We start from the raw sequence: 24890 nt of genomic DNA, 5'->3' as shown, positions 1-24890 counted from the left end.
ATCATTCAATTTTTGCTTTCGTCAATAACCAAAATGTACGGTTAAAAATTATGAAATGCAACAAATCTTGGACACCGGTTTTCAATTGATGTACATATTTAAATTTTTTATATCAAAACACTCTTGCAATTTATACCATGCCCTTTTGACTTGGTCAAATTTTTGCGAAGCAAATGAGTGAAAAGGCATCCTAGGAGATAGTTAGAAACAAAGGAAGCAACATAAAATCGATATGTTACACATGTCCAGAACGACTAAAAATAATTGAGTTATTAGAATATGAACTGGGATTGAATGTTTTTCATTGCAAACGAAAACTTTAATGTCTTTACTAGCAAGGGTTTTTGGGGGGAATGTAAGGCACCATTTTGAAAAGCGGCGATTGATATTTACTAAATAGCAAGTTTATTGTCCAATTTGAGAATATCATTATATAAAGAAACTAGTAAGCAAATCCCCCCCCCCCCCCCCGAACCCCCCCCCCCCCAAAAAAAAATGATGTAAAAATAATAAGATAAGAAAACGCTATTTAACTGAGTGGAGGATATTCATTTTTAATGATTTTCTAAACACCAAACATCAAAGATGGCACATTATCTCTATAATAATAATAGTAATGTTTCACTGCCGTAATACTGCGTACAGTAACCGTATAATTATACAGTTTTAGTTATTTTGTAAAATAAAGCCTTTACAACGTGTTTTCATACTGTTAGAATTCCCAGAATACGCCATCTATAATTGTTAGATGTTTCTCTCTTTTAACCAAATGCTTTCATTGCTTTGCTGATGTGTTCATGGTCTTAAAGATTACTATCAGTTTTTCTTCTTTTTGTCGTCGCTATCTTTCTCATCGTGGTTGCTTCCTCCATTGGATGACGGTTTGAACCCGTAAATCTTAAACGTGGGGTTCCTGTTCAACCCCGAACTGATCTCCAACTGCCCGCCGGTCTTCAGTACGATCGGCGACACATTGCCGGACTCTTTTATCCGAATGATATTTTCTGTAGACACCGCTTTTGACCCGGCGTGAATGATTGGTGATAACTCGATTCTAGGTCCCAGGATACCGGTGACTAGAGATTTCCTGGGGCCGTTCACTGTGTTCCTAATCGACCTCAATAGAGATCCGATGCCTTGCTGCGAGAGAGACTGGGAATTTGACAACGTGTTTAAAACAGATTTCAGAACCTCTTTGATTTGTGTATTTGATGACGTCAACACATGGCCGTCCGATCCGAGAGCAAGCGGAAGTATCGGGGCGGCAAGAAGCGGTTCCGGTCGTCCAACGACGATCTGAGGATAAGTGTCCTTGACATTTGACTGTTTGTCAACGAAGATCTGGGGCTCCTCAGCAACGAAGTTAGGCATCAGTGCAGTGAGGTCAGGGTGATCTAAATGTCCCTGATCTAGTAAAGACGCAATAAGGTGTGCGTCTGAAACGCCTTTAGTTACAGATTGAGATAAAGATCTGGAAGGCTCTATCCTTAGAAGTCGAGCGTTTGTCAAATCTGCAGTGTGTGACATGGACGATGTGAACGATGGTCCAACCTTTGCAAGACGAATATGCGATGTTCCCAATTGATTTGTTTCACTACCATGCAAGCTTGACCGTCTTGTATCATGCTGAAGAGAATTTCTACCAACGTCCATTGTCCCAGCACCAGCTGATCTGTGACGTGATCGTCGTCCAAGAGAAAGGCCGCCATTTTGATTTGAATGCTGATTCAAATGTCCTCGGTGAGATTTCTTAAAACTGGTTCCTCTAGTGCGACCTATATTACGGTGACTTTTGACCCGAACTTTTGACCTTGTCCTGGATGAAATCCCACCAGGGGAAGAAACTCTTCGTCTCAGTTTAGCAAGATGGCGAACACTTGTCGAGGGGGCTAATCTGTGATCCCTGCTTAAGAGCTTCCCACCAGAAACAGTTCCTACAGGAAGTCCTGGCAAAGACTGTGCGTCGGATAGCAAAGCTATTCCATTGAGGGCTTTGTTAATCAATTGATTCTTGTGTCCAATGAGAGATTTTCCCACCGTGTTCTTTAGTGTGTCGTGTACTTTTTTGCTGTCAATCGAGTTCAACATTCCGGAGACTGATCGGGACTTTCCGTGGATTGATCCTAATCCGGATCCCTTCGGAAACCTAGAAGAAGCGCTGGCCTTGACATTGGCATGTCTGCCTTGTAAAACTACGGCTCGACTTGGTGGTTCTTTTCCAATATTAGTTCTCTATTAGTTAACAAAAGGATGACATAGTTTTAATACAAATTCTTAGAAATCTTATTGAATGAACTATTTTATAGTGATAAGAAATCAAGAAACCGTGATAAGATAGAGGAAATTGATTTTTTATTTTTATTTATATTTAACATTTTTATATAGAATATATCAAATCTTGAAATATTTAACAAATCACACTTCAATGAAAAGTTTAAGGGATTTTATTGTGTATGGAAGATCTAGAGGGACAATAACTCGGAGAAAACATGAATGCATTTTAACGTTATACTAGTATTTGTTACGGTAATTTATAGATACGGAACTGAAAAAAAAGTCACTTTCCTTTTTGGTTTATTACTATATTGTTTATAAAGGCAGATGTTTCTACATTATGAGACATACTATCCTTTTTTTAATTTTTTAACATATGTTGATGACTATAAACGTATAAAAATACTGCGTATAAAAATAGAATGAAAAATATCACTACCAACCTTAGTAAGTGATGCCTGACTGCAAACATGAAAAACACAAAATATGGAGTACAGCAAGGAAATCCTATGTAAACACTTCATTTTATAGTTGGGGTTAAGCCATTCCTCTTAAAAGCATTACATTCTCCGATGCACAGTACTGGCGTAGATTATGATAGTTTTTATTCCGTCAAGTCGGCAATGATTTTTTATTAGAAACAGGTAATCTGGCGAGTCGTAAAACACTAGTAGGCCAATGTAAGACGCGGCAAGCGAGGCTTTTTACAGACTGTTTGACCTACATGTGGTAGCAATAGGTTTTTTTAGCACCATGCTGAAATGTAAAGCTCATATAAGTCTATGCATGGTCGATATATTTGTAATTTTTATAAGCAACTATTATTATAAAAATTGAAATTATTGCTATATTGTTACAGAAGAACTGTTATTTGGCAAATATTTAAGGGAAACAAGATTTTGCAGTGTATTACTCTTTGTCCATGAATTCCCGTGCTTCATTAACTATCTGCCAATGAATGTTCGTGTTTCTTCCAACACATCAATATTCAGAGGTTCTCTACAAAATTTATTGCTTTTGTAGCCACTTTCTTGCCTTGCTTGGGAAATTTTTGATAGTAATTGCATTTTTTTGGATAATAATTTAAAAAAAAGACTCCATTGTTTACGTTTTTACACAGCAATATTATTATTTTACGAAAATATTGATAAAATTAACACTGCAAATTAGGAGTTTTTTTTTCAAATTCTAAATTTGAACAGAAAGTGATGATACTATATTCTCAAGGATATTTTCTAAAATTTTAATATATCAAACTTTTCATGTGCTTTATATCATAAACATTTCACAAAACATTTTTAGGTACAAGTATTCTACGAAGATTTCCTATTTTACATTTACCTTAATTTCGAAAAAAAAATACATAATATAACGGATCAAAATATGCCACCTTACGAAAAAAAGAATTGAATATTTTAGTCGTTGGGAACACAAAACAGAAATGTCTTCTTTTAAGGACTATATAGATTATATGAAGGATTCAATCTACTTGACGTACACAACGTTTACTACCCTATCACTTTACATTCTATCATAACTGTCATGTGATCAATACAAATCATATGATAAACGTTCTGTTTTGCCTTAAATCACAGATTAGGTCATAATATGGTGTCAGTCACAATAACTAAACTTTATAGAGAAATGTGGTGTCAATCACATTAATTAAACTTTAAGGAGCAATAAAGTGTCAGTCACATAAACTAAACTTTAAGGAGCAATAAAGTGTCAGTCACATTAACTAAACTTTAAGGAGCAATAAAGTGTCAGTCACATTAACTAAACTTTAAGGAGCAATAAAGTGTCAGTCACATTAACTAAACTTTAAGAAGCAATAAAGTGTCAGTCACATTAACTAAACGTTAAGGAGCAATAAAGTGTCAGTCACATTAACTAAACTTTTAGGAGCAATAAAGTGTTAGTCACATTAACTAAACTTAAGGAGCAATATGTTGTCAGTCACATTAACTAAACTTTAAGGAGCGATATGGTGTCAGTCACATTAACTAAAATTTAACGAGCAATATGATGTCAGTCACATTAACTAAACTTTAAGGAGCAATATGGTGTCAGTCACATTAACTATCCTTTAAGGAGCAGTATGGTTTTAGAAGCAATATGGTGTAAGGAGCACACTTGTTTCAGGAGCAATATGGTGTCAGTCACAATAACTAATATTTAAGGAGTAATATTGTGTCAGTCAAATTAACTATACTTTAAGGAGCAATATAGTGTCAGTCACATTAACTGAAATCTAACGAGCAATATGGTGTCAGTGACAATAACTAAACTTTAGGAGCAATATAGTGTCAGTCACAATAACTAATCTTTAAGGAACAGTATGGTGTCAGTCACATTAACGATACTTGAAGGAGCAGCATGGTGTCAGGAGCAATATGGTGTCAGTCACATTAACTAAACTTTAAGTAGCAATGTAGTGTCACACACATTAACTAAACTTTAAGGAGCAATATGGTGTCAGTAACATTTACTATACTTGAAGGAGCAATATGGTGTCAATGACAATAACTAAACTTTAAGGAGCAATTTGGTATCACCCACATTAACTAAACTTTAAGGAGCAATATGGTATCAGTCACAATAACTAACATTTAGGAGCAATTTGGTGTCAGTCACATTAACTTAATTAAAAGGAACAATATGGTGTCAGTCACATTAACTAAACTTAAAGGAGCAATCGTCATAAGTAAGGGATATTACTACTCCATTAATAAAGAAACATAGGAACTATTCATCTAAAAATTCAACTATTAATTTATTAATAACTTTAAATTTTATTTTATTTTTAGGGCTGATGTCATAACTAACAATGTCCCAAAACATTTCAGTGAATAATAATATGTAAATTTGTAGGATTAGAATGATTTTTTTAAGACAAGTAAAATTCAGCTAAAAGAGATTGACGAAAGCTACAAACAAATTTACCTTCTGCATTGATACTAATTTAAGTTCAGCCAAATATTATATTTGGGAATTTTAAACGGTAATACAATATACACAAACACCGAGATTTTTATGATATTATTTCTGATTTCAAAATAGTATAATATATTATGATTTTATAATTTTTTAATCCGTCAACTTGTTTTCTCTTCTTAAGCAAATTCTTGGTATGCACAATTTCAAACATTTTTTAAAAGGTGCAAAATGACAATTACAAACAGCAAACCATCTCAAACATCCATATAGCGAAACAAAAATTCAAAGCAGAGCAACACGGACCTTTAAAGGATAAAGGTGGGTTCAGGCTTGGCGAGGGTATAGAAAACCCACAAAGAGTTGGATAACAATAATTTACGATTGCAAAACATGAGATTCTTTTAATCACATGTTTTACCACGTATTTGGTTAATCGTCATTTTGTTCTGTAAATATTATAAATGTGAGCCGCAAAACATATTTACTGCAAGACATCAACAATTTTAACAAACATTTCATTTATAAAAATATTTTTATGAACTCATGAAAATGCAGCATTAAATGCTTTACATTTACAACTCCACACATCAACTGAATTTTATTTTTGACTTTTTCATTCTTCGTCAATCAACAGCCTAAACCAACGTAATGTTCAATTATGACGTCACGTTGGGTACGAATACAGTGTAATATCAAAAATTTATTACATGTGTGATACCACCGTATATTGATCTAAACATGAATGTGATAAATATATATGACATTTTAAGTGGGACTTGCAATTCGTTTGAAAGTATTGGTAGCGCCTCAAAAATTGCAAATAGTTTTCTTTAAAATTCGTAAACTATTTTAACCACATCTATATGAGAATAACCTGTTAAGCTACTGAATTCATGTCTTGAACATAAATTCTACGCTTAAGTTTAAAAGTAGGGCCAATTCATTTTTTCAATGGCATTTTGTTTTCTCTGAAATTCAGTTAAAATTTGAAATTGAATACTGTTGTTTTAATTTTTACATTAACCTTATCTGTTCATACTAAAATGATTTTTACCCTTATTTTCGTAATACTTTGTTAGAAATATTAACATTCTGATTTCATTTTGAATTTGATTTGCCTCCGATTGCTTTCCTTCATTGCTTATATATTTTCAATGTACCCTTCCCTGTGTTAATGTGTTATTTCCAAAGACAGTAAAAACTCTATTAGTGTCCGGGGTCGACGTAGATTTTCTGCCACCTGGTAGACAATTAAGCCTATAAGGCCAAAAAGGCGGGGCTACTTACATCACTGTCGGTGATGCTGATAAGAGTTATCATTGCATGCGACTCAGTCCACTTTGTTTATACACTGGGGAAAACCCAATCTATTAAGAGGGGCTGTATAAATTTTTACAAAGAGGGATTTTGATAAATGTTTTAATTTTACCTATGTTGTAACATATGTGTAAAGATGATAAAATTTCAATTCGGCATCCCTGAAACAATAATGATTTCAAGCATGAAACTTGATCCAAGTAACATTTAGCAGTTCCCCCGACAAAATGATAAAGCTAACAAAGAATAGTCAGAGGTTCTTTTGGGATATTTTTCATTCAACTGAATAAAACCCCAGTAGATCGGTATTAGGATGTGAGAAGAAAATATGAACACTAATTAACAACTGGTTGTTGAGAACTCAAATACAACATTTATAAAGCTTTTACAAGCAAACATATATTCAAATACCCCTTAATTACCCCATATTAATCATCGTGTGGTTGGAACTATAGGAACCAGAGTGAAAAAGGAGGGAAATGGCAGAACATCACAATAAGCTTGGAGAAATGTATAGTTTAGCTCTGGAAGTAAATAAAAGTCATGGAGAAACATTTCATTAGCTTTTGACACTGAGTTGGGATTTTAATGAAGTTCCTATTGATAAAAACAAGAACGAGTTTATTACAAAGTTCTTAGGACAGTGACCCACATTTTGATGACTTTGTGATAAGTCAGGTTCGAGAGACTGAAGATTGAAGAATGTCAGCATTGCTTGTGTTGTTCGTGCATCACATACAAAACTATGGTGGCTAGTGGAATGTGCAAAGTAAAGTAGCTCACACAAATGGAAGGACAGACAATTAGCTAGCTTGATTTAAATTTTGACACAGGAATTGTTGGGAGAGATCAAACATCACCAAGATCATAATCGGTATTAATAAAATAGGAAGTATTGCATATGAATTAAGGAAGGAGTCTTTTCATTATCAAACATACTTCTTATAATAAGAAATGCATGAAATTTTGACACAGTCAAACGGATCAATTACTTAATAATTCTATCAGTTTAATTAAATTTGACCTTTCTGTTTTCGGATAAAGGTCAGGTCAAGGTCACTACCTTTTTCCTCAACGTAAAGAGTGATAAAAATAAGTGTAGCTCTTTATAGTTCTGTTGACATTTGTTTAAGATTTGAAGATTCAAATTTTCAATGAAATCATAGACCATGAGAGTGTCTATCAGCTTATACTACTAAATTGGAATAAATATTTATACTAAAATTGATATTGCTTAGCCCGCATTTCCTCTAATTTTCTTAAATTTTGAAGAAATTTTGATTATTTTATTATGCTTCCAATAATAAAATATTTCTAATTTTTATGTATTATGAAGACTTTATATAAAGATATAAATTGACAGAAAAGCTAATATATTGACCGTTTCATTAGAGAGAAAAACTGACTTTAGTGATTTTTTCACAAAAATCAATGTATAGAATGGGCGCTTTAAAAAGCTTATAAAAATGTTGTTTGATAGGCAAATCCTATTTTAAAAACATATTCTGAAACCCAAGTATCATATTATTAGTTCACGTTAGTAAAAAAAAATCCAAGATTATTGTTATTGTTTTTAAAATGCTAAAACAGACTCATTATATATATATAATCTGCAGCAGTTCTGAATTGCGCAACATGTGATATTTTCCTACGCCAATATTACGCCAAAAATATAGTTCTTGTTCCATTCTTAACATTGATTACATTTTTCTATGCCAAGTTGTATGATAGTAAAAAAGAAATAAAAATATACTATTTTAATTTCCTTTCATCTTGATTTAATGAACTATTAATCAAATTTACGTTTGACAAGTCGAAAACCAGAAAAGACTCCTTCCTTAACTCGCATTATTGACTACGGATGGGACATTATTAATCTTTATTGCGGACTCATAAAGATTTGTATGTGGAACTAAAAGCAATGTGATTATTTCAAATTTAGGTTTTTAATAAATTTCAATAATTATCACACCACCAGTGTTATTCATGTCAAGGATTAATTTTTAATCAATGCTAAGGTAAAAGATTTTTGCCGATACATTTCTCATGCTGTGATGAGTAATCTACAGAACACACACAGGATGAATTTCTGCCATTCAGTTAACTGAAATGTGACTGATCGGTAACTGAAAGGTGACTGAATGGCATAGCTATGCCATTCAGTCACCTTTCCAGATCATTCAGTTAACATTCAGCTCACTGAATGGCAGAGGTTTATCCTGTGACATGGCTACAGCTACTTCCTGTGTAAACAAAACATTGGTTATCTCCGCCTCCAATGTCAATCACTAGTTTAGAATTCATTTTGAGCTGCTTCAGAACTTTATAAGATGAATTCTCTTTTAATAATTTTTTGTTTGTAAAAATTTTAATGTCAATTGATAACTTCCTTGATATCTACTTCCATAACAAAAATTAGAAATTTTTTTCATGAATAATCCAATTAATTTGAAAATATTCTATCTGAACTGAAAGCTGCAGAAAAAATTGAATTTCCCATTCATTTTGTAAATGGCTGCTATTATACCTGGGTCCCGGCTTTAACCGGAAAAAGACGACTTATGTCAAGTCTAAAAGAAGTCGATGGTAGTGATACCGTTTGATATGTGTCTGCCAGATAAAAATACATTTATATGAAATATGTTTCTGTGTATTTACGGATATGTAAAGTGTGTTTCATATGAGGGTAGCCATCTATATAGATACTGAGTATCCACTCTAATTTGATACGTCAAACCACTATGTGAATAATCAATGCAAGAAAATATATGTTTTCTCCTTTCTTTTGACAAACACATATACATGTTCAGTGCGCATCGAAGATTTTTCTTTTCTGTAATCATGATAAATTGTAAATCTTTTTTCTACATATGCAACTTTGTGTCGTAGCACTGATATCTTAATATCGAAAACGACATGTTATTATGCGAGTGCAATATACAATCAATAAACAATACACACAACACACATCTAATGCACAGAGTTCCCTGTATATAACGAGAATACTCGTCATTGAAGATAACTCCTGGTAGTTTATCGTTTTATTAGATAACTGTTAATGTACAGGACAGGTGGTGGTAAAGACAGTAGGTATAGTGTTTCTTGTAAAGTTATTGTTCCTGAGACACCAAGTCCTCTCTGATATAAATATTGGATACGTACAAATATCATTCCAGTTAGTAGGATGTGTGGTAAATATCGACAGTTGTGTAACTAAGCAGTTGTCCTACAATCATTTCGTGCATATCTTTTATAATGTTATGCTATGCTATGATACGCGGTTTATTGATAGGCTATGAGATTTCAATGCAATGCTATGATATTTGAACAGAACGCATCCATACACAGAAGAATTCCAAACATTTAAAATGAATTAATATGAAGCCATTATAATTTAACACTAAACTGCAATATGAATATTTATTCTTGAAAATAACATTATTCAAAACCAAGTTAAAATCATGGTGTATGCTATGCTATGATATACCATGGTATGATATGACAAATAACAATCTATGAGATTGTATATTATGATATGAGATTTCAGTGCTATAGTATGGGATTTCAACGCATGCTATACTAGTTCAATGCTATGTTTTACTATTGCGTATATTGTAAAAGATATGCATGATCTTACTGGAGAACTATAGTTACGGCGATAAATATCAACATAATTCGCTGTAGGACATTGTTTTTTTTAAGAACATATATTAAACTGTTCCATACCGGGGCACTGTTGCATTAGCTCATATAACAAAGCAAACACTGTGTAGCTTCAGTCAGGTGTTCATCTTACCTAAAAGAAATGTTTATGAAAAACGAAGAGTCCGAAGTACAATATAAGTACATACTTAACAATCATATCAATGTAGTGTGTAAAATAATATGTAGAACCATTATAATTTCTCAATGAAACTGGTCATTGAAAATGCCAATGCTCCACTTTTTATTATTCTAGTGATAAAACGACAGCATTGTAACTCATTCATAATCGTTATAGTCCACTACTCAAACAATACCGGAAATATACTCTTGAGTGCACGCAACCTAAATGTTCACACGTTACACTGGAAGTGATCCTTGAATGAATGGTGTCAAATGAATGCAACCCCCCCCCCCCCTTCAACAACCCCCCCCCCCCAAAAAAAAAATTGTTTACGCCTCGGTCTTGTAAAATATATTTCTTTAAAATTCCTAAATTATTTCAACTAAATTTATATGAGAATAGAGTGAAGAGCTACTGCATGAATTCATGTCTTGAAACTTTATTCTACGCCTAAGCTTAAAAGTAGGGTCACTTGATCTTTTCGAAATTCAGTTATAATTTGAAATGGAATACTATTGTTCAAATTTTTACATTTGCCTTATCTGTTCATAATTAAATGATTTTTACTTATGTTTTCTTAATACTTTGTTGGAAACATGTATTAGCATTCTGATTTCATATTGCATGTGATTTGCCTCCAATTACTTTCCTTCATTGCTTATATATTTTCAATGTACCCTTCCCTGTGTTATTGTGTTAGTTTAAAAGACTTTAAAAAGTCTATAAGTGCTATTAACCAGAATAAGACGATGTCTATAAAGTCTAAAAAAGTAGATGTTAGTGAAACCCTTCAGTGTGTAGGCCATATAAGAATACATTTTTATGAACTTTGCTTCTGTAAATTTACGGATATGTAAAATGTGTGTAATATGTAGCTAATTATTTATATAAATATTGAGTATCCACTCTGAGTTCATGAGTCAATTTCGTTATATACGCCAAACACCTTTTAAATTATCAATTCAAGAAGATATATTTTTCTTTCTTTCTTCTGACAAAAACATATATATGTACAGTCTACATTGAATATATTTCTTTCCTGTAATTGTTATATATTGTTAATCTTTTTTTCTACATATGCAACTCTGTGTGGTAGCACTGATATGTTAGTATCGAAAACGACTTGTTATTGTATGAGTGTAATATACAAACAATTAATACTACACACAACACACATCTACTGCACAGAGCTACCTGTATATAACGAGAATACTCTCCATGGAAGATAACTCCTGGTAGTTTATTGTTGTATTAGATAACACACTGTCAATGTACAGAACAGGTGTTGGTACAGACAGCAGGTATAGTGTTTCTTGTAAAGTTATTGTTCCTGAGATACCAAGTCCCCTTTGATATAAATATTGGATACGTACAAATATCATTCCAGTTAGTAGGATGTGTGGTAAATATAGACAGTTGTGTAACTAAGCAGTTGTCCTACAGTCATTTCATGCATATCTTTTACTATTTTATGTTATGCTATGATATGCGGTTTATTGATATGCTATGAGATTTCAATGCAATGCTATGATATTTGAACAAAACGCATTCATACACAGAAGAATTCCAAACATTTTGAAATGGATTAATAAGAAGCCGTTAAAATTTAACACTAACCTGCAATGTGAATATTTATTCTTTGAAATAATATTATTCAAAACCGAGTTAAAATCATGATGTATGCTATGCTATGATATACCATGGCATGATATGACAAATAAGAATCTATGAGATTGTATATTATGATATAAGATTCCAATGTTATAGTATGGGATTTCAACGCATGCTATACTAGTTCAATGCTATGTTTTACTATTGGGTATATTGTAAAAAATATGCTTGATCTTACTGTAGAACTATAGTCACAGGACGAAAAACAATCTTTAAGCAAGTCCTTAAAGGTGGCTTAAAGGTGACTTAAAGGAGCTTAAAGGCTTTACAACCTTTAAGCCGCCTTTAAGTCACCTTTAAGCAAGTGCTTATAGGTCCTTAATGTCCAAACTTCTTTAAGCCACCTTTATGCCACCTTTAAGCATCTTTAAGTGGCATTTACGCTCTCTTTACACTGCCTTTACACTGCCTTTACACTGTCTTTAAGTGGCCTTTAAGTCAATATTGATCAAGCTGAACAATAAAAACATATATTAAATGCAAAAGCTCTTTTATAGAGATGGGAGGGGGTCATCCGAGTGATAATATAATTTCCAAGGAAGGGGGGGGTGTTCCAGGCGGTTTTAATCGTCGCTCCATTAAACACAGATTGCTGTCATTAGCACCGCTCCGATGGACACAGATTGCCGTTATAAAATTCTTTATAATTTTTGGGGGGTTTCAAAATTATTGTAGGGATGAGCGCAGTCTCTGTATCTTAATATGTGCATAAAACTAATTAAAGTATGTTTGTTTCCTATTATAAATTAATCGGTGAAAAATTCTCTCTCTCTCTCTCTCTCTCTCTCTCTCTCTCTCTCTCTCTCTCTCTCTCTCTCTCTCTCTCTCTCTCTCTCTCTCTCAGTTCATCCGGTTATTAAACAAAACAAAGATAATGAACCAAAAATGCATGATTTAATTTGTTAATCGGTTTAAGGTTTGTATTTTTTTTTTCAATTTTCATTATTTCTAACTCTAGATCTGCTAGATACATGTTAAAGATGAAAAGACTCTCAACTGCCTTTGTTATATCGGGCAGGATATTACTGCTTTGTTTGTCTAGACATAGTTTTGTTCGTTTGTGTATATCTAATTAGAGTCTATTGTTTGTCCAACTTAAGAAAACCCCTGGAACTAACACAGAATATACAAGATATACACAACAGTTGTGTCGTGTGCCCAGGTGCATGTTTGTGTATATCTAATTAAAGTCTATTGTTTGTCCAACTTAAGAAAACCCCTGGAACTAACACAGAATATACAAGATATACACAACAGGTGTGTCGTGTGCCCAGGTGCACGTCAGGGTTTCTAAAGGCGTTGAATCTTAGTATGTACGAGTATACGATAAGTCTAATGAATAAAAGTTAATTTACATTTGTAATTTATTTTCAAAGTATTATTTCCTAGCTCTGGGTTTCAAAGATGTTACGTCTACAAATTAACGATACATGTATGTAAGAGTAAAATCTTGAGGCTAATTAATTAATGTACCGGTGATCATAAATAGGGGTTGATTATTTAAATATATGTATAAGGGTAAATATGTCAAATATACCCGGCCTGGCACATCATACAATTGTATGTACAAGTCATTTGCAATTGCCACATGCAGTAAATACGTCACCGGTAATTGGTAATTTTGTTTGTTATAGAATTGATAGTTTATAAATCATGTACATACAATTACATGTAAATATTTAAACATATTGGAACGGCGCCGCGATCATGAAAACCGGGAAATTGCGGGAAATTGAACAAATACCCGAATAGTATCAATGCATTTAATAAAAGAAATTATTTCATTTTCTTTCTTAGATTTTTATAGCTATAAATAAGATGAACGTATATCTACTCGGTTTAAATTTATTAACTACATGTAAGAAAGCCTACTATAATGAACCTAACGGTTTCCATTTAGGTATAATATATTTTTGTTCACTGAAGACCAAGTTCCGTATTTCATTCTAAATAAATGCATGCATGTAATTTATAAATTATATATAATTGATTGTTACAAACTGAATGGTTTGTCAAAATCTTTTCAAGTAAACACATTCAATACAGTGATTCAATATCCACTGATATATAGGATATAAAAACGCTCATACATGTGTAAGTTGCCGTGGCGCAGAGGATGTGTGGTGATGCTAGTAAACTAAGGGTCCCGGGTTCAATTCTCGCCGTGGCCGGTTTTTTTAATGGTTTTTTTTTTCATATTTCTTTCTAGAACAAAAACCGTTTTAATACCTTTTCTTTCATAAAGTTAATACATTTTGTTGGAAATTAAGCACAATATTGAATTAAATTTTTTTAATGGCTTAAAGGTGGCTTAAAGGTTGCTTAAAGAAGTTTGGACATTAAGGACCTATAAGTTGTCCTTAAAGGTGGCTTAAAGGTGGCTTAAAGATAGTCTTTAAGCTGCTTTTAAGCCATCTTTACGCTTTCTTTAAGCCACCTTTAAGCAATACATATAGCTTAAAGGTAGCTTAAAGGTGGCTTAAAGATCGTCTTTAAGCTACCTTTAAACACCTTTAAGCTATCTTTAAGGAGGACTTAAAGATGGTCATTCATCCTGTGAGTTACGGCGATAAATATCAACATAATTAGCTGTGGGACATTGTTTTCTTTAGAACATATATTCAACTGTTGCATACTGGGACACTGTTGCATTAGCTCATATAACAAAGCAAACACAGTGTAGCTTCAGTCAGGTGTTGATCTTACCTGAAAGAAATGTTTATGAGAACGAAGTGTCCGTAGTACAATATAAGTAAATACTTAATAATTTCAATGTAGGTTGTATAACAATATGTAGAAACATTATAATTTCTCAATGAAACTAGTCATTGAAAATTCCAATGCTCCACTTTTCATTATTCTAGTGATAAAACGACAGCATTGTAACTCATTGATAATCGTTATATTCCACTACTTGAACAATACCGGAAATATACTCTTGAGTGCACGCAACCTAAATGTTCACACGTTTCACTGGAAATGAATAATGTCAAATGAATGCATCCCCCCCCCCCCAAATACAAAAAAAAAAAAAAAAAAAAAAAATTGTTACGCCTCGATGTTGAAAAATATATTTCTTTAAAATTCCTAAATTATTTCAACTAAATTTTTATGAGAATAGAGAGTAGAGCTACTGCATGAATTCATGTCTTGAAACTATACTCTACCCCTAAGCTTAAAAGTAGGGTCACTTGATCTTTTCGAAATTCAGTTATAATTTGAAATGGAATACTATTGTTTCAATTTTTACATTTGCCTTATCTGTTCATACTTAAATGATTTTTACCCATGTTTTCTTAATACTTTGTTGGAAACATGTATTATCATTCTGATGTCATATTGCATGTAATTTGCCTCCAATTGCTTTTCTTCATTGCATATATATTTTCAATGTACCATTCCCTGTGTTATTGTGTTAGTTTCAAAGACAGCAACAACTCTATAAGTGCTATTTACCAGAAAAAAGACGACTTCTATAAAGTCTAAAAAAGTAGATATCAGTGAAACCCTTCAGTGTGTAGGCCAGATAATAATACATTTGTATGAACTTTGCTTCTGTAAATTTATGGATAAGTAAAATGTGTGTTATTTGAAGCTAATTATTTATATAAATATTGAGTATCCACTCTGATTTTATGAGTCAAATTCGTTAGATACGCCAAACCACGTTGTAAATTATCAATACAAGAAGATATAATTTTCCTTCTTTCTTCTGACAAACACGTATACATGTACATTGTACATTGAATATATTTCTTTCCTGTAATCATTCTATATTGTTAATCTTTTTTTCTACATATACAACTTTGCGTGGTAGCACTGATATCTTAAATGTTATCATATGAGTGCAATATACATGTACAAGCAATAAATAATACACACATCACACATCTACAGCACAGAGATCCCTGTATATAACGAGAATACTCGTCATGAAAGATAACTCCTGGTAGTTTATCGTTGAAGTAGATAACGCACTGTCAATGTACAGAACAGGTGGTGGTAAAGACAGTAGGTATAGTGTTTCCCTGTAAAGTTTTTGTTCCTGAGACATGGAGTTCTCTTTGATATTCATATTGGATACATACAAATATCATTCCAGTTAGTAGGATGTGTGGTAAATATAGACAGTTGTGTAACTAAACATTTGCCCACAGTCATTTCATGGATATCGTTTACAATTTTATGTTATGCTATGAGATGCGGTTAATAGATAAGCTATGAGATATTCATGTAATGCTATGATATTTGAACAAAACGCATCCATACACAGAAGAGTTCCAAAGATTTCGGAGTAAAATAATTAGAAGCCATACTTTACCACTAATCTGCAATGTCAATATTTCTTTATTTAATAAAATCATTTAAAATCGAGTTAAAATCATGTTTTATGTTATGCGATGGTTTGACGAATGAGATAGTATGCTATGGTATGGGATTCCAATACTATGGTATGAGATTCCATTGCTATGCTATAAGATTTCAATGTTATATTATGCTAGGGCGTATGCTGTAAAAGATATGCTTGATTCTACTATAGAACTATATTTACCGCGCAAAACATCACTGCTGGACTCTTTTTCATTAGCTCATATAACAAAGCATACACAATGTAGCTTTAGTCAGGTGTTGAGCTTACCAAAAAGAAATGTTTATGAAAACGAGTCTGATTCTGATTTTTTATGAAAATAAGTCCGAGGTACTATATGAGTGAATATAAAACAATAGTTTAAGTGTATAACGATATATTAAAATATAATGTGTCAGGGAAACTCGTCATTGATGCTTTCGTTGTTCAACTTTTGTATTTTTTCCATTGATAAAACTACAGCAATACAGTTTAACTCATTCATAATCGTTATATTCCACTACTAAAACAATACCAGAAAGATACTTTACTCTTGAGTGCACGCCACGTAAATGTTAACACGTTACACTGGGAGTGATCCTTGAATGAATAGTGTCAAATGAATGCAACCCCCCTCCCCCAACAAACAAAACCCCATAAAACAAAAAAATGGTTACGCCTCGGTGTTGCAAAATATATTTCTTTAAAATTCCTATATTATTTCAACTAATTTGATATGAGAATAGAGTGTAGAGCTACTGCATGAATTCATGTCTTGAAACTATATTTTACGCTTAAGCTTAAAAGTAGGGTCACCTGATCTTTTCGAAATTCAGTTATAATTTGAAATGGAATACTATCGTTTAAATTTTTACATTAGCCTTCTCTTTTCATACTTAAATTATTTTTACCCATGTTTTCTTAATACTTTGTTGGAAACATGTATTAGCATTCTGATTTCATATTGCATGTGATTTGCCTCCAATTGCTTTCCTTCATTGCTTATATATTTTCAATGTACCATTCCCTGTGTTATTGTGTTAGTTTCAAAGACTTTAAAAACTCTATAAGTGCTATTAACCAGAAAAAGACGACTTCTATAAAGTCTAAAAAAGTAGTGAAACCCTTCAGTGTGTAGGCCAGATAAGAATACATTTGTATGAACTTTTTTTTTTTTTTTTTTTTTTTTTTTTTTTTGTGAGTGAATATTTTATTGGCTCAACAATTATGGTACATATATTTTTAGAACATAATTCAAAACGTTTCACAATAGAATAAATGATAAATAGCATGGAAACAGATCAATATATGAGTACTTTGGACATGGAGCTAAAATATTAACATGGATCTAAAATATACATGCATCTTAGTTTTTAACATGGTAGAAAGCATTGATCAGCAATCTTCAAACAATCAAGACAATCAGCTAGAAATATCAGTATATAAAATTTTGACCCATGACTTAAAACTATTTCCAAACCCAAATATACTAAGAACTTTTTCTAAGTAATACCACTCAACTGTATCAAAAGCTTTTTCAAAGTCTACTAGTAAAATCAAGCCTGGGATATTTTTCAAATTTGTATATGCAATAAGGTCTGAAATGGTTCTGATATTTTCACCAATAAACCTTTCTTTTATATAACCTGTTTGATCAGGATCAATTAATTTTGGTAAACTGTCAATGATTCTGTTAGCTAACACCTTTGCCACTAATTTATAGTCAAAATGTAGAAGGGATATAGGCCTCCAGTTTTTTAAATTAGTTCTGTCTTTATCCTTTTTGGGTACTAGAGTGATGACACCCTTTCTTTGATCGTATGACATACACTTTTTTTTAATGGAGAAATTTATACATTCAAGAACTAAGTCTTTGATATCACTCCAAAAATATTTATAAAACTCTACCTGAAAGCCATCGGTTCCTGGGGTTTTATTAAGTTTGAAGTCGGATAGAATTTTAAGACATTCTGATTCCTTAATTTCACCTTCACATTTCTTTGTCTCTTGTTCAGATATTCTAGGAATATTTAAATTATTGAAAAAGGTTAATTCATTTTTAGTTACATTTATTTCAGATGATTTATATAAATTCTGATAATAAATTTTTTCTTCTTCTAGTATAACTTTTATGTCTGTCAGAATTGTATTGTTAACTACAAGTTTATCTATACGCTTATTTTTATAATTTCTTTTCTCAAGGGATAGAAAATATTTTGTTGATTTTTATCCTTCTTCGCACCATTTTGCATGAGATCTTAACATGATACCTTTAGTTTTACTGTTATATATCTCTTCTAATTCCTTTTTACATTCTTGGTACTGATTGAGATTTTTAGGTGAGGGTTGCAAAACAATCAACTGCGTTTGTGATTCAAGTTTTTTATTTAGTTCTTTTGCCCTTTCTCTTTCTTTCCCAGCTTTTATTTTTGAGTATTTAATTATAATTCCTCAGAGTTCACATTTTATAGAATCCCATTTAAGATGTTTATCTTCCATGTCTTTATATTTTTGCTTTAGAGTATTTATATTTTCATGCATGTGATTTACAAAAACATTATCTTCCAGTAAGGAGGCATTAAATTTCCAAAAGCCTGGCCCTCTCTTAGAATTTGAAGCACTATTAATTTGCAATAAGATAAGACTATGATCTGATCTAATTGAGTGTTTAATGTCTGCTTTTATAAAAGGGGATAAGAAAGATGGAACTAGCCAAAAATCTATTCTTGATAAAATAATCGGTTTCTTTTGAAAATAGGTAAATAACTTAGCATCATGATGCTGGCTTCTCCAGATATCTACTAAATTGTGCGTGTCCATAAAACCTTTTAGATTTTCTCTATAAGTAGAATGCGGTTCACTGGTACCACCTTTTTTGTCAAATTGTGGGTTTAAAGTAACATTAAAGTCTCCTCCTATTAAAATATTTTCATGACAAATTTCAGACAAATGATTCAACATGAAATCAAGAAACTGATTTTGTTTAGTTTTATGATCTTTAGTTGGTGCATATATATTGATAAAATAAAAGAGGGTCTCATTGATGTTTATAGTTAATTTTAAAAATCGTCCTTCCTCATCAGTGAATGTATCCGTAACTTTAAAATCTAAATTTTGAGGTGTTAGGATTGCTACACCACATTTATTTGATAAACCATGTGAGAAAAATATTCTGGAACTTTGCTTCTGTAAATTTACGGATATGTAAAATGTGTGTAATATGTAGCTAATTATTTATATAAATAATGAGTATCCACTCTGATTTGTATGAGTCAAATTCGTTAGACACGCTAACCACTTTGTAAATTATCAATGCAAGAAGATATATTTTTCTTCTTTCTTCCGAAAAAAACATATACATGTACAGTGTACATTAAATATATTCCTTTTCTGTAATCATTATATATTGTTAATCTTTTTTTCTACATATGTAACTTTGTGTGGTTGCACTGATATCTTAATATCGACATGTTATTATATGAGTGCAATATACAAACAATAAACAATACACACAACACACATCTACTGCACAGAGTTCTCAGTATATAAGGAGACCACTCGTCATGGAAGATAACTCCTGGTAGTTTATCGTTGTATTAGATAACACACTGTCAATGTACTGGGCAGGAGGTGGTACCGACAGTAGGTATAGTGTTTCTTGTAATATTATTGTTCCTGAGACATGGAGTCCTCTTTGATATAAATGTTGGAGACGTACAAATAGATTTCCAGTTAGTAGGATGTGTGGTAAATAAGGACAGTTGTGTGACTAAGCATTTGTCTTACAGTCATTTCATGCATAACTTTTACATTTTTTTGCTATGCTGTAATATGCAGTGTTATTGAGATACTATGAGATTTCAATGCAAAGTAATGAGATTTGAACAAAACGCATCCATACACAGAAGAGTTACACATATTTTGTAATAGAATAATAAGAAGCCAAAATTTACGACCAATCTGCAATGTGAATGAGATTGTATGCTATGGTATGGGATTCCGATGATAGCTATACGATTTCAATGCTGTGTTTTACGACTGCGTATTTTGTTAAAAGATATGCTTGACCTTACTGTAGAACAATATTTACGGCGATAAATATCAACAAAATTCGCTCTGGGACATTGTTATTTAGAACATAAATTTAACTGTTGCACACTTGGACACTGTTGCATTAGCTCATATAACATGGCAAACACAGAGTAGCTTCAGTCAGGTGTTGAGCTTCCCGAAAAAGAAATGTTAATGAAAACGAAGAGTCCGAGGTATTATATATAAGTAAATAAATAACAATAATGTCAATGTAGAGTGTATAACATATATATAGAAACATTATAATTTCTCAATGAAAATAGTCATTGAGAATTACATTGCTCCACTTTTCTTTTTATTTTAGGGAGAAAACGACACTATTACAGTTAAACTCATTCATAAACGTTATATTTCACTACTAAACCAATACCGGAAGTATACTTTACTCTATTAAGTGCACGCTTCTTAAATGTTCACACGTTACACTAGAAGTGATCCTTGAATGAATAGTGTCAAGTGAATTCAATGACTGCCCCACCCCCCTCCAAAAAAAAACACTAAAAAAAAACCAAAAAAAAAACCCACCAAACTAACAAACAACAACATAAACAAACAGCACAAAAAATATTGATTGCCAAGTCATCTGATCAAAATTGTCTTTGACAGACTTTTTCCAGACCGAATTATCATTTGCAAAAATGATTATAAAACTTTTTTGGGGGATGCACTTTTAATAAATCATTACCATCGGAATCTAGTATGATTTGTAACTTGGAAGGACTATCTTTGAGGCCACTCCGTCGGCATGAAAGCAATGTCTCATAGCATATTATATATTTTCATTGTACAGTTCATAGGTCCTGGACGATTGAGGAAAAATAGAAAATTGAACAATAATTGATACTTTCAATAAAACTATATTGTTTTTGAATGCTGCAGAAGGAAATAAAACAGAATACAAATAATATTGTATATAACACAACAATAGACAAGGTGATATTTATCTCTTATTCAAAAACAACAATGCTGATTTTAATTACTTAAATAATTATGCTTGATAGAAAAGTTTTAAAAGGCATAACTAATTGATGAACATAACTAGTCTAAATAAACTACAGTTCTGACGTATTTAAAAATGTACATTGACGTTAAAAATAAAATAAAGAGAATCTAAATTTTTGTAACAGTATATATTTTTCCTTTAATAGATAAATTTAGGGAGAGTTAAGAAAAACGTATTGAGTGAGATATAAACCTACAAAGTAATTGAACAAAGAAACAATCAAAAGCTTTATGGATTGTAAAGCTTATTCATGCCTGCCTTCTCACATATATACTATTGCGTAGCAAAACGCAACTCTTTCGTAAAGAATAAAACATTTATTGAAGAATACATAGCATAAAAGTTGCATGAAACATAATGCCATAGTCAAAGTCACAATATAATAAAATACGAATTGAAGAATAAGTGATGTGATGTGACAAGTAGAAAATAGGCATTTCCTCAAATAAATGACATAAAACTCGAAGAACAATATTCATACATAAAACCTTGAAAATATCACAAAGTATCCTGAACATAAATGACATCAAACTCGAAGAACAATATTTACACATTAAACCTTGAAAATATCACATAGTATCCTGAGATTGAGACTAGTAAAAGTTTTAGACCTTTGGCAGGAATAGATAATAGAGTACCGGGTATATAAGTAAAGATATGGGGTGTTCATCTGCCTTACAAATGATGTACAATAAAAAGGTGGAGAGGAAGGTGGTGGCAAACCGTGGACAATCATGGATGTTTACAAAATGAATAATGACTATGCATGCGCAGACTAGCTTATATGCATAACTTGCCACTGCGCATGCCTCAACTAAAAATACACAGTAGTGGAAAACAATACCACGTGGTAAACAAAACATACAAATAAAGTGGTCAACATGCATGAACTATTTATGGACATCAATGTGTTTTATGCCTGCCTTATCACATCTATACTATTACGTAGCAAAACTCAACTCTTTCGTAAATAATAAAACAGGTCATTTATTGAACAATACATAGCATAAAAGTTGCATGAAACATAATGCCATAGTCAAAGTCACAGTATAATATAATACGAAATGAAGAATAAGTGATGTGATGTGACAAGTAGAAAATAGGCATTTCCTCAAATAAATGACATAAAACTCGAAGAACAATATTCATACATAAAACCTTGAAAATATCACAAAGTATCCTGAGATTGAGACTTGTAAAAGTTTTAGACCTTTGGCAGAAATAGATAATAAAGTATCTCGTATATAAGTAAAGATATGGGGTGTTCATCTGCCACCTTAACAAGATAGGTTATATCACTCATCGATAGGTTTATATACCTGTATATATATAAATATAGACAATCTTGTTAACGCCCCATATCCAAAAACCACATTGAAATTGAACAGAAATGTCAGTGCATGATTAAGAAAAATTGTACCAAGTTATAACAAAATAACAATTTGTGGAAAATGGAACACCCTTCAACATAACGACTATTTTTAGAAAAAGCATACATGTACAAGCAAATTTGAGTGTTTTATTCCAGGACTAAAAGTAAGATAAGTCAAAAAGACAACCAGTAGCTCCTGTCTAATGGTTGATATTAACTATAAACTAAAAAAGGTTACAACATAAAGACTATTATTACAAAAGACAAAACATGTACAAGCAAATTGACTGTTTGAGCCCCTGACTCAACGTAAGATAATGGCACAGATATTCAAAACACAACCAGTAGCCCCTGTCTAATGGTTGCTAGAAAAAAAGGATCGTGAAGCCCCTGTCTTCACTGTCCATTAAAAAATGTCAAAACTCAAACGAATGTCAATCAAAACTTAAGTGTTGGGATTCTAATGTACTTTTCATAAGCACCAGAGTTCAATCTACCCATGCTCGGAATTTGTAATTCCGAAAACCCCTGAGAGGCAGCTGTAGTAGCAGCCTCAATGCGGAAGCTATGAGCTTTGTAAAGATGCAAGTCCAAATTACAAAAAGCTAAAGCCGAACGCAGTTGCTGTGTGAAGTATTGACGCGAGATGGGCGAACCATCCATGAAGGAAAATAACGGCTCTGATGGTGAGGAATGTTTCCTAAGATTTATGTAATGTAGAAGTGCTTGGCATGGGCAAACTAAAGGATCCGTCGTATTTTGCTGCAGGCGTAGAGTAGTTGTGTTTGCTTTAGAATGCTTAAAGTGAGGTATATTTATTTCTACTAGTATATACCTATTGCATGGACTATTGGATCCTAACGTGATATATCCAAAAAGAAGAAAATGCTGGGTTGGAGCATTTGTTTTGGTAAGCTCTCCTACTCGTAAAAAGCACAAAATGCTAAGGTAAACATGGCCCGGAGGAGGGATTTAGTAAAAGCTGATGTGGTACTAAACTCCAAAGCATGAATTTTTTTCTTCAAAATTGTTGGGGTTATAGATAGCCGTGAGTCAGATGATGGTTTCGATTTCCGGAATCCCTGAAGCATTTTACGAATGGTGAAATGTTGTGTAATATCCGTGTAGTTACCAAGTTGGAAAATAAAACTAAGTGACAGGGTGGTAGAGGAGATGCGTTATGTTGAAAGGATTGTTCAATAAAATAGTTGTAGGTTAAATAAGCTGATTTGTAAGCTGATAATGTTGATTCAGACAATGAGTTGCGGACTAAAAAAATGGCTGTTTCAGTCAAATCCGCACAAATGCTGGAGGAACTGGAGTTGGCTCGTTGTCCATATGTGGAAAGCGGGCTTTGAATTTTTTCACCTGCAAGCGAGATAGTAAATCAGCGGCTGTATTAGAAATTCCTGGAATATGTTTGGCATGGAAATGAATGTTGTGTTGCAATGAAAGAAATCATTAAACGCCTCATCAATTGCATTAGGTTTGGGTCCTTTGATGTAGTTTTGTTTATCACATGCACAACTGCTATATTGTCAGAATGTAATACAACGATACAGTTTTTCAGAAGAGGTACCCATAATTCTAATGCAATGACAATAGGTAAAAATTTTCTAACTGAAATGTGGTACTTTAACCATTCAGGAGCAAACTCGGAATAAAACCATTTTGTGCGAAAGGTGCATCCAAATCCGGCATTACTAGCATCAGTAAAAAAATGCAATGAAGATGAAGAATTGGTTATGCCAGAAGGAAAAAAACCTTTGCCATTGAATTGGTTCAAAAACACCCCCAGGCATGCAGGTCAGCTTGTGCCTGTAGATTCGGTCGATGGTGGTGATATGGTTTTTTGAGGCCAATTGTTAGATCTATAAGACGTCTTAAAAAAGTACGACCAGGAGGAACTACACTACCGGCAAAATTGAGCATACCAATTAAAGATTGCAGTTCCATCAAAGTTGCAGAACGCTTTGCCTTGAATTTTTGAATTTCCAATTTCAATTGAGTTAATTTATCTTGAGGTAATCGAATTTCGAAGTTCAAG

General features: G+C 32.5%; 2 protein-coding genes across 4 annotated transcripts in view; both read right to left on the bottom strand.

The window, feature by feature from the left end:
* Nucleotides 1–539: 539 nt before the first annotated feature.
* LOC105322657 (uncharacterized) lies at nt 540–3013 on the bottom strand. The gene is made up of 2 exons (XM_034463486.2): nt 2718–3013; nt 540–2232 (listed from the first exon to the last, which is right to left on the bottom strand). The coding sequence occupies exons 1-2, from the start codon at nt 2796–2798 to the stop codon at nt 817–819; spliced, it is 1497 nt and encodes a 498-aa protein (XP_034319377.2). The 5' UTR covers nt 2799–3013; the 3' UTR covers nt 540–816.
* Nucleotides 3014–21063: 18050 nt separating this feature from the next.
* The window catches only part of LOC105342884 (uncharacterized), a 39086-nt gene continuing 35259 nt past the window's right edge, over nt 21064–24890 (bottom strand). For 2 of the 3 annotated variants that reach the window (XR_010710580.1, XR_010710584.1), the window contains one exon: nt 22114–24211. The gene's annotated coding sequence lies outside the window, so the exon portion shown is untranslated. Of the gene's footprint in view, nt 21960–22030; nt 24212–24890 lie in introns of those variants that run through there. The other variant, XR_010710582.1, reaches the window with a different exon arrangement.

The sequence above is a fragment of the Magallana gigas genome, chromosome 1 (assembly GCF_963853765.1).
Source record: "Magallana gigas chromosome 1, xbMagGiga1.1, whole genome shotgun sequence".
Lineage (NCBI taxonomy): Eukaryota > Metazoa > Mollusca > Bivalvia > Ostreida > Ostreidae > Magallana > Magallana gigas.
Note: the sequence above shows the minus strand (reverse complement) of the source record. Positions and strands in the feature narration are given on the sequence as shown.

Coding starts and splice junctions, on each gene's coding strand:
- LOC105322657 (XM_034463486.2), bottom strand. CDS start 2,798: ATGAAGTGTTTACATAGGATTTCCTTGCTGTACTCCATATTTTGTGTT. Junction 2,233..2,717: donor GTCAGGCATCACTTACTAAG/GTTGGTAGTGAT, acceptor GTTAACTAATAG/AGAACTAATATTGGAAAAGA.